At 41.2% G+C, this 11,028-nt stretch overlaps 1 protein-coding gene across 2 annotated transcripts in view; it reads right to left on the bottom strand.

Moving 5' to 3' along the window:
* Window positions 1-548: 548 nt before the first annotated feature.
* Window positions 549-11,028, bottom strand: part of PLEKHG3 (pleckstrin homology and RhoGEF domain containing G3) — a 29,256-nt gene continuing 18,776 nt past the window's right edge. Inside the window, exons 12-17 of one of the 2 annotated variants that reach the window (XM_075283036.1) lie at window positions 10,369-10,464; window positions 9,978-10,027; window positions 7,894-8,085; window positions 5,191-5,304; window positions 2,495-3,905; window positions 549-1,921 (exon numbers count right to left, since the gene is read on the bottom strand). In XM_075283036.1, the coding sequence (XP_075139137.1) occupies window positions 1,053-1,921; window positions 2,495-3,905; window positions 5,191-5,304; window positions 7,894-8,085; window positions 9,978-10,027; window positions 10,369-10,464 (2,732 nt within the window). In that variant the 3' untranslated portion in view covers window positions 549-1,052. The remainder of the gene's footprint in view (window positions 1,922-2,494; window positions 3,906-5,190; window positions 5,305-7,893; window positions 8,086-9,977; window positions 10,028-10,368; window positions 10,465-11,028) is intronic. The other variant, XM_075283037.1, reaches the window with a different exon arrangement.

The raw sequence follows: 11,028 nt of genomic DNA, 5'->3' as shown, positions 1-11,028 counted from the left end.
CACCTCTCCCCGTGCCTGGCTCTTTCTAAATCTATGGGGTCGACCGTCATGCCTTGTATGCCAGAATTCTGATGTACAAGGCATGAAAAATTTACAATTTCTATTACACATGCCTGGTTTTCTCACAAAAATTGTGACTTTTTGTGACCCTGGTTGGCGCTTTTCAAAAAAAAACTGGACAGAGTGGGGGAAGGGAGGTGTAGATGGGCCAGGCATACTTCAGTGCATCAAATTTAGGATAAATCATGCCATAAAACTGGAGTAGATTTCATTTTTGTGCATGCCAAAGCCTCTTTATATATCTGGCATATCTCACGCTAATGTACAAAAGTGATTCCGACTGGGGCACAAAGCGTTAACCCTTCACACATCTCCCCCGCTGGAGCGCAGCAGAGTCACAAAGTAAAACATAGTCGTTTGCAAAAAGGGAGCCCGCCAGGATTTTTCCATTGAAGCCATATCTCGCAAGGCTTCCTCAATGGAAGATATGGGACATAGGACTTTACGGTCTTAAAAATACAGTAAATACCCCAAAAGCCGGTGTCCAGTTGTCCCTGGGGTCATGAGCTAATGGAAATACTCCTTTTGTTTGGATAGGCGAGACATACCAGTAGGATATACTGGATTAACCATTTAATGTCCGTAAGAATTGTGAATTGAATAATCTTTCCATTTCTGGATCTCATATCCTTCCTGTGTTCTCTTATGTACCTCGGACTCAGTCTTGTTGAATGTCTTACGGTATAAATATATGCCATATGGCACTTTTTTATTAGAATGCTAGGTAGTTATAATACTTCCACCAGTTATTTACTACTCTTGATACAGATATTTAATGTAAGTTAGGGCAGTAATATACAAGGACCGTAGAATACCAAGTTTGGTTAAAAATACACTATATACAAAGACGCTCATTCTATCATGAAAGGGTTGGAGTCCTTCTATAAATAGTCATTTTGCTGTATCTCTCTGTACCCACAACGAAACCTTGTCCATCACATAATAAATTCCCATTGACATCTATGTACAGAAATTCACCAGTTTATCAAATTCTAACTCAATTCGGCGGTTTTGCCGACTTTCGAATTCAAGGTCTGGAATTTTTCTCGTAAGTTTTTGACTCTGTTTTGATGGGCGATATCACTAGTGGTTAAGACTTTTGGCTTGGATTGGTCTTGTGGGAAGTCTGTTGGACCATCGGAGTTGAAGAGATCTTCCCTCATTTTATACTCTTCCGAATCCTGATAGGCTTTGCATCGTTCTATCACAGCTTTTATCGAAATCTTTTCTCTGGTGGTCGGGGATCGGATGTGCACATAGGTGTCATCGACATCGCAGGCAGTGTCAGCAGGGATCTTTTCCAAAATTATTATTTTTTTGTTATTTTCTAGAGGAGCTTCTGCACTAATATAGTAGCCGTCGTCTACGTCTTGGCCAGAGTTCCCATTGTGCATTGTCTCGGTACTTACAGTCACGTTTGGCGTCTGAATGTTTGTTTTATCAAGAAGATTTTTCGCCTCCGATACGCCGTTCATACTCTCTGAATGTTTTATGTTCTTTGTGTATGCATGGCCAGCGTTTTCTTTGTATTGTCCATCCAGCCAATTTTCCATCATTTTATCTGGTACGGATTGGCTTCTGTTGACTGGAAGGCTTTTGCTAGCCCCGGCTGTCTTCGTGTAGCGAGATCTCAGTTCTCGGACATCTGGCCAATTAAATTTCTCCGTTTTGACTGGACTCAATGGACTTCTGCAGTCGGCAGACTTCAATGGGGAAGATGGGTCTGGGCTCTCAGCAGAATTAAAAGATAGTCGCTTCGGAGATTTCTCGCTGTGTATGGAGAGGGTTGGAGTTGTTGGGATGTTTTCTTGTGAAATAATGTGATCGTACAGTGGAAAAGAAAATACAGTCTTCAGTTTACCTAATAAAAGATAAAAAAATAACATTTTACGAAATAACTCAAAAGCAACACATTCCAAAATCTGTAGCATAGTGGATAATAGGTCATCTACATATTACAAAAAAAAAAATAAATCAAAAATTCTGTATAGAATCGGCCGGCCACGAGAAAATGGCCGCTTACAATACTGTGTCAGCGGCCAATTTTCTTGTGGCCGCGAGCATGCGCAGTTGGCTTTGCCCTAGGCCTAGAAGTTACAAGCCACCGCTGGAAGAAGACGCGGTGAAGACCTCATTCCAGAAGAAGATGGAGGCAGCACTGGAGAGTTCTCTGGCAGCATTGAGGATGCCCCCAGTGCTGTTTGAGCGCTAGAGCCTGCCCCCAGTGCTGCGAGAGAACTCATTTACATACAGACAAAAAACGGATTTTCAAGCGAACGGCAGCGCGGAGAAGACAACGAAAGGTAGGAGAAGAATGGCCTTTGTTAAGGCTATTCCGACGTGTTATTGAGAAAAAAAATTGTGATTGAATGATAGCATCCCTTTAAGCTGCTTTTTTTGCTACAAATTTTCCAATCCACTATAGAATACTTACATTTTTCTTCACTTTTTTCCTCTTTCACAGAAGGTAGACTGCCCCTTCTCATATCCTCTTCTATATCCCTCAGACGCCTGTGAGCAACTGGTTTATTGTTTTTAATCCTTTGGCTGTATTGCCTGGCTAGTTGATAGACTCTGTTTTTCACGTTATCTGACAAATTTCCATCCATAAGGCTGGCAAGCTCCATAAGTGTGGGATGTTCCTTGATAGGAGTCTTGTAGTCCTGATCGGCAAACTTCACACTGTTGCCTTGACTTCCAAGATGTTCAGAAAATGAATCATCATCTGGTGTCTGATTTTGGTCTTCTTTACTACTACTACTAATATCACTCTCTTCAAGTATTATGAGCGGTTCGTGAGGATCCAATGAGTTGTCTACGAATAACGTTGGTTTTTCAGGTTGACCAGTAGAGACGTCATTTGGGTTTTTCCTTTCTTCGATTTCCATTTCTTCCCACACTTTAACCATTTCTGCTGAACATTTGAACTCTTCATCAGAAACCGGAAGTTGCATCTCTAAACCTTCGCTCTTAGAAGACGTATCGGAAAGTTGTGTGTGTAGGGTACCCGCTTTGTCTACATAAACGGAAGCATTAGTGGTGCCTGGCCTACTCTCAATATTCCTGGATGACTGGTCAAGTCTCGTAGACGAAATCTGACTGACATCAATTCGAGGAAGACTGTTAATCTTAAATATAGAGTTTTTGACTAATCCGGCAGGTATATAGCTTAAGCTTTCTCTGCGTTTGATGCTAAAAGCTGCATCTTGATGTTCAGCCTTGTCATAATAGGTTTTTATCTTGTCAATAAGTTGCCGGTCTTGGAAGGAGAGATTTGACTCTCTCGGTTTACTAACGGGTCTCTCTTTTTCTTCAAAGACATTTTCCACCGAGTTAACTTTACTGAGTGAAGGCTCGGCATTTGCCTTTTCACAATTCGGCAAAGGAATTTGTTGAGATTTTAGTAAATCAGATGTTCCGTTCAGATTTTTCTCCGTGCCATCTAGGTTTATCAGACTGCTACTTCTGCTTAAATGCCTTGGAGTTACATAGCCGACGACTTTTCCGTCCTCCAAGGCCAAACTGCTCCTCCTGGAGAGAGTGTTAAGGAATCTCTCGGCAATGACACTGGCCTGATCCAACACGGATGGTGGAAGGATGCTAGGTGACTCAAGGAGGTGAGACTCCTCGTCATCCTCCTCGCTGCTAAAAGTCTTTATATCTTCTGCATTTTCATTGATCCCGTTTTCCAGAGGTTTACTGACATCAGAATATCTATCTGCTTCCTCTTCAAACGACTCATTGTCGGTAGTTGTTAAAGGCGTTTCTGTGTCCGATGTATTGACCATGCCAGCAACATAAATCTCTTCTGGTTCAGAATTTCGTTCTTCCATTTCGTCCAACATCTAAAAAAAAAAAAAAAAATACATTAAAAAAATTAGAATACCGTATATACTCGAGTATAAGCCGACCTGAATATAAGCCAAGGCCCCTAATTTTACCCCCAAAAAACTGGGAAAACTTATTGACTCGAGTATAAGCCGAGGGGGGAAATGCAGCAGCTACTGGAAAATTTCAAAAATTAAATGGTCGGAGTTTTTGGGTACAGTAGGTGCTGGGGAAAGGGAGGGGGTGTTTTGGTTGTCTGTCTGCCCCTTCCCTGAGCTTGAGGACTGGGATTTTTTTTTTCCCCCACTTGGAATTCAGCCTGGCTGTATATAGGGTATCTGCAGTGCTCCTATTAACCCCTTCCCGATGGAACAGGAGCACTGCAGATCCCCTATATTCAGTAGACCGGGCACTGTCAGACACAGGGATACCTAATGTGTATGTGTATCACAGTAATTTTCTACATTTTACATGTATTCTAGGGAAAGGAGGGATTTACAACTTAAATTTATTTATTTTTTTTTAAGTTTCTTTTTTTCCCCACTATTTTATAGGAGATTCTATACATTGATATTGCGGCTGGTCATAGGACCCCACCCCCACAAAAAATTTTTTTATTATTTTTTGCTGACTCGAGTATAAGCCGAGGGGGGCTTTTTCAGCACAAAAACTGTACTGAAAAATTCGGCTTATACTCGAGTATATACGGCAACTACAAATTAATAAAAAAATAATTTTTGTCCAATAAAATCACTGGCTACTCAACAGAACCCATTATAGTCTATGTGGGTCCCACAGGATCACATTGACTAAAATCAAAAAATGCCGAAATAGAATTTTTAAATCTATAGCCCAATCTAGAGTAAACAACACTGCAAACTCCATAAGTAACAAAACCAAAGGGGAATAAGACTCCGGTTGTCTAGATTTTAATGTACCAATCGGTCACGCTCTTCTCAGCTGAGCATGACAATGGAACTACTGTACAATGAATACTACTGTATCACACAATGAACAGGGCTGTCATAGGTCACCCAAGGGTTTTTATAAAAAAAATACCAATACTGGTGAGCAGAGATATCTTGTATGTTATATGAATGGGTGGTGCGGTCACAGGTATAAGAAATAGCTGGGAAGAAAGAGGGATCAGGACAGGCCAAAGGTAAGAATCTGACAGATTAGTCTTAGCTATACAAATTACATTTGCACATAATGAGGACCTAATGATTGGGAGTTGGTGGAGGAGATACAAGGTCAATGGGATGAAGTGTTGTCGTATATTAAACTCTCTAAAGCATTCACCTCTTGGTTAAATGTTGTGACTTCAATGCTCCTTCTCTTTTCAGGATTCCCAGAAGAATTATTATTTTGCCTCTTATATCCTTTTGACATATCATACTGCAGAGAATCTGAGCTCTACAAGTAAAAATACATAAAATGTAACTATTATAATAAATAAACCAGTATAAATGACATGGTGTTAAGAAGGAAAAAACGCAGCACACGCACACACACAAATATAACATATAAAGGGAACGTCAGCTATGTCCTCTCCGAAAGCAGCATGCACTAGCACATGCACCATCTGCGGAAAAGCAGCTTATTTTGTTGTAGATTTTGCTGCGGTTTTTGAGCCAAAGCCAGGAGTAGATTCAGTATAAGGGAGAAGTATAAGAACTTCCCATTCCTTCTGTATCTACTACTAGGTTTGGCTAAAAAAAACATCAAAATCTGCAACAAAAAAAGCTGCTTTTCCACAACGTGGCAATGTTAGGTTTATGACCCCCAGCTTTTTGTTGCAGATTTTGCTGTGTTTCTTTAAGAGTGACTATAAAAGAAATGGGAAATATATAGGAAGCTCTTATACTACTACTTTCCACCCAATCCACTCCTGACTTTGGCTAAAAAAAACCGCATCAAAATCTGCAACTTAAATACTGATGACCCATCTTTAGGATCACATCAATATGTGAACATTGACAATTTTACACCAGGGATCAGCCATATGAAGATTCCTCATGAGCACTGCAGCTTCTTACCCGTTTCGATGACATTATGTTCATGGTCACTTGGTACAGTAGCTCAGTTACCAGGGCTGAGATACAATACCAAGCACAGCTCCTATGAGATCTACAGTGCTGTGCTTGGTATTCAGTTCAGAGGCTCTCCTGAATTCTGGGTGTTGAACCTCCAATAATACAAGGTGATGACCTATTCTAAGGATAGGTCATAAATATATAAGTATCAGAAAACCCCTTTATTCCTTGCAGCACATGGCTAGAACAGTAGAGGAGGAATCTGACATCTATTCATAAAATGTCAGAAATTATCAAAGTCTTTGTATCATTTTGGGAGAATTCAAGACTTTTCAACTAAAACATTGGACAGATACATACCTGAAAGGTGGAGTAACCAATTCCATATCTATAGAAGGCCACAGTGACCCAGCAGATATATATGGATATACCATACAGGTCTCCATTGGGTATAACCATGTAAAGTAGCACCTATGCACTGTGCTAGACTAGTGCAGGGAGAAGGGGTATGCAATAGGCATAAAAAAGTATTTCTGTAGGATTTACAAGGAAGCCGGAAAAAAAAAAAACCTTCTGTGTAAGGGGTATTGTCTTGGGGTGCAAGTTAAAGCTTTTGATACCATTTCAGGGACTGTATAATGTTTTGAACGCTTCTTATTTGATTTTGGTTGCAAAGAGGTGAAATGATGGCGATTGAGGCATTTCAATTTTTGATCGTCCGGGCATTTGCAGACACAGGGATATTAGATTTACCTTTTATATGTAGACTAGGGATCTAGATTTTTTTTTTTTAAATCGGTATGGGTTCAGTTTCCCCTGTTTGAATGGAGCAAGGGTCATGCATGTACATTGCTGCTCCATTCAGACAGAAAACATGGGACCCAGTTCTCACGATTGGTGAAGGATCCTGTGTATAGGTGATAAGCTGCAGGTCGCACACGGTCTGTTTATAGCGGCTGTATAATGTGATTACAGGCAAGTCCTATAGAAGTGCACAAGATGTCATCACATCCCACTATAAGAAAGACAATCACACAAGTGTCACAGTCCCTTCAAATATTTGATCAGCAGTGGTCCCGGGGTATGGACCACCTCTGATCTCGCTTTGTCTGAAACCACCCTGAAGGGATTTTCCCCATTTAGTGAGGGCATATTGTATAGTTTTTCATCGATTGAGTACCACTGCCAGGACCCGACTGAGAATATAAGGGCTGCAACACTAGGTGAAGGGTTGTCCAGGACCTAATACCTCACTCCCATAGGAATGAATGGGAGCGGGCGAACAGCAAGGGGTTAAGCGCCGGCCGCTTCCATTCATTCCCATGGTGCAAGGTATTCGAAACTATAGTTTCAAATACTATTCGCTCATCTCTATTGATGACCAATCCATAGGATAGTCAATCAATGTTAGATTGGAAAAGCCCTACAACCAGGACCCAAGCTGATCAGCTGTTTAAAGATCTTGTAGTGCTTGGTTGAGCTCCATTTCCTCTTTTGGGGCCAGTGTCTTCATGTTCATTGTTCATATAGGCAAGGTGCAGCTCTGTGCCGAAATGAATGGGGTTGAGCTACAATACCAAGAACAGTAATATCTCCATTCAGTGAGTGGACGACTGAGATTTTGTACAGGCAAAAAGATAACAAAAATTTCTTATTCGGGGTATTGACGGAGGCGCCAGATCAGAAGCCCCATTGAACATAATAGAATTACGATATAGTACATTTGAACAGTAGAAGATGGAAATACCACTTTATCTAATCCAGCCTTGAATCCCAAAGCAGATTATTTCAAAGACTTCCATGCATCGGATAGTGGAACAAGGAATTAACTAGAATTTCATTAGAAACATGGCCAAAAAGAAAAGAGATAGAGAGCCCATCACCATAGAAGTGCCCCATGTATCAAGCAAAGGCTTTGCCCTGCACCGCCAGCAACGTGCGCTACCAAAGTGCCGGCAATTTTAGCTACCTGTCCATTATCTTCCAAATGCATCTCTTCCTCATTTTCTTCTTCCGAGGCACTGAGGTCAGGCCCCGGGCCTCTAATAAGATCAGTACTGGCTGGAGGTTCCTTATCTCCCTCAGTCTGGGGATCACTACTGATAATAGTGTGCTGCAGGATGTCCCCAAAATCCAGTAGGCCGCCATCACTGCCTGCATGCTGAACAAACAATATTGTGGGGACAATTTATTTCACAGCTGTCAATGGAAGGCTTTAGATATTAATCTTCATTTAGAAATGAGAATTCCTATTTTCATACTGTATTAAAATTTACAATCAAATTGGCAATTTTGGCACTCGGTTTTATTTCCTTATTCTCAGGTTATCAATGGATTAGGTTACATTTAATTCATCTCTTTTCCATTAGGTCATGGTTTCCAAATGTCTCACAAACCATACTAAGTTCAGGTCAGCAGAACTATGGTCAGGCGGGCTAACCCGTAACATGGACATGCAAGATCAGAGCCCTTTTTTGTGCATGTATCTAAAAGAGGCCATGCAGCTTGGACTTACATTGCCCAAACATGCAGATTTGGACAGGACTGGCCAACAATTCATAGTGAAGGACTTGTTCAACCAACATTCATTCTGGACATGTTGGGAGGAAATGGATGGGGCATGTTGAATTTCTATATGCCCAATCCTTTATCCTTAACGGAGATCAGTTGCTATCAGAAGTGTCTGATACCAGCTCACTGGCTTAGTGAGGCAGCGAGACTATGAGATCCTCTGTCACTAGATCATGTGAGGGCTGATTCCCTGAACAAGTTCAAGTAGGTCCCAAGTTGTGAGCACATGGTTTCTGGAGCGAGCTGTCGATCCAGGATTTATTCTTTTTGCAATATATATGGAATTGAGAAGAATTTTTTCCCATAATATGGAGTATTTTATGTTCACCTCCGTTTTTTGCCTTCTTCTGGATCAACACTATAGGATTACAGGTTGAACCCAGCGGCATTGCTAATGGGATGGGCAGAGGAGGCGGCTGCCCCGGGCCCACTGACTCTGTCGGGCCCACCATTAACGCTTTACTTTTAACTAGATTGGTCTCTGCAGAGGAGTGAGGAGCCAAAGTTGGCTGTGTTGCAAACTTTACAGAGATTGAAAGAAGTCATCATGGCGGTCCAGATGGAAGAGACCGGAAATGTGACGTCACCTGTAAGTCACTAAATGTAACTGCACTGTATGAACCTAAATCGTCTGCAGAGCCCTGTGTAGAGTCAATATATACACCACTATACGGTCACCGTACCCTAGATGGGGGCCCACTTGGACATGTTGGCCCCTCCGTGCTCAACCCCTACTTACGCCTGTGGTTATACCTGTGTCCTTTTAAATCTTATCAACGTTAAAAATAAAAGTTACACGCTGCATAAAACCATGAAGCCACGGTAGAAGTGTAGAAGTACAACATCCTAAAATTTTGGCCTGAAGTATATTTTGGCACGCAGACAAGGGATTACCAGACAAGGACTGGAAAACTACTGCAGAGAGGAATATTTGTTGTGCAACCATCCAGTAAATGTGCTGAGCCTAGTAGTCAGTAAGTGAAGGATGATTTAGGTTTCCTGTAATGACGGTCATGTGAAAGACAGCGCTAACAAACACACAAACTGGGAAAATCAGACTTGGTAGGAATGTTTACGCAGGCACCGAGAGAGGAGATTTTTATGTGCAAAATTTCCAAAATAAATTGGTGTCACGAGTTTATACAACAACGGATTCATAGTCACAGCTACGGATCATGCAACATGCTTATAACATTATAAAGGGTGTCTTACCTTTAAACTCACTGGAGGTTTCAAAGTAGGAAAAAGAAGAAAAGAAGAAAGACAATGTTAATAGTTATAGGAATAAATACAGTAGAATCGCCATAAGGGCCCATTCTATATTCCGTATTCAGGGTGGGAAATGTGGTCCGTGTAGTGGCCATAATTCTCTGCCAGACTGTGGCTCATCTAATGGGAACTCATAACTTCATAGTGCCGTCATTTCATGTGGCCCGACTGTCCTGTACTCGCAGTAGCATATAAAGCCATAAAAGGCTAGACATGAATCTTACCGTTCTCATCCAAATGCTTTAGGATATTCTTTGATGGTTCTGCAGGAAAAACATATATAGCATTAAAGCAGGACAATATTCACCGTACCCAGTCAGCTAAATGTATGGAAATATACAGTATTTAAAGGGGTTGTGCAACTATGGACACTTATCTCATGTCCTGTGGATAGAGGATAAGTGTCCAGTCGCTTGAGGCCCCCCATTGATCAGTAAGACGGGAGATCGAAAGTCCCACTAAGTCCTCGTCGTGAATGGAGCTACAGTGCACTTGTATAACCAGCACTCCATTCACTTCTATGGGGCTGCCGGGACTGTAATCCCATCCATCAAATGAGTCGATATTATATTTAATTTATAAAAAAGGAGAGGTTGCATCCTACCAGACTGTCTGCGTCCTGATCGCTGTGGGATCGTCGGATCAATTACAGACATGGCTTTCTTTACTCTTTCTGGGCTGTATCTGTAACGTCCAGGGTCTGGGTAAAAGAACAGATGAATGGTATTACATACATGTTATAATATTAGTAAGTTCTGTGCACTTTATATACAATATTGGTTCAAAAACATTTCTTCAAAAATGACATGGATATTCAGAAGGTAAAAAAAAGATCCCATCAGTGTATAAGACATCAAAAAAAAAACCCAGACCAGCACATAAGACTATACAGTCTAAAAGATAATGAATTTATTAGTCCCTAAGTCCATAGTGGACTTTAGATAGAACCAAACATATCTGTGAGAAAAGACGCCAAGAGGATTTGCTGGCTGACAGGAATAGGACATGGAATGGAGATGGTAAAGGACAGGCATAGGTACATTGCTAACATTGCTAACAAATACATTCCGGTTCCCTTCAAGGACGGTGATTTGTATTATATGTTACAAGACATAGTTACATAGTAGATGAGGTTGGATAAAGACATTAGTCCATCAAGTCCAACCTATAACCCTACAATCCCCTATAGAGTGCAGACGGCTGCACTTTTTCCTCCTTTTCTTACATTGGAGTCTTTTTCCCAAAAAATGGTCTACTGGTACAT

Source organism: Leptodactylus fuscus, chromosome 7 (genome assembly GCF_031893055.1).
Source record: "Leptodactylus fuscus isolate aLepFus1 chromosome 7, aLepFus1.hap2, whole genome shotgun sequence".
In the NCBI taxonomy this organism is placed as follows: domain Eukaryota; kingdom Metazoa; phylum Chordata; class Amphibia; order Anura; family Leptodactylidae; genus Leptodactylus; species Leptodactylus fuscus.
Note: the sequence above shows the minus strand (reverse complement) of the source record. Positions and strands in the feature narration are given on the sequence as shown.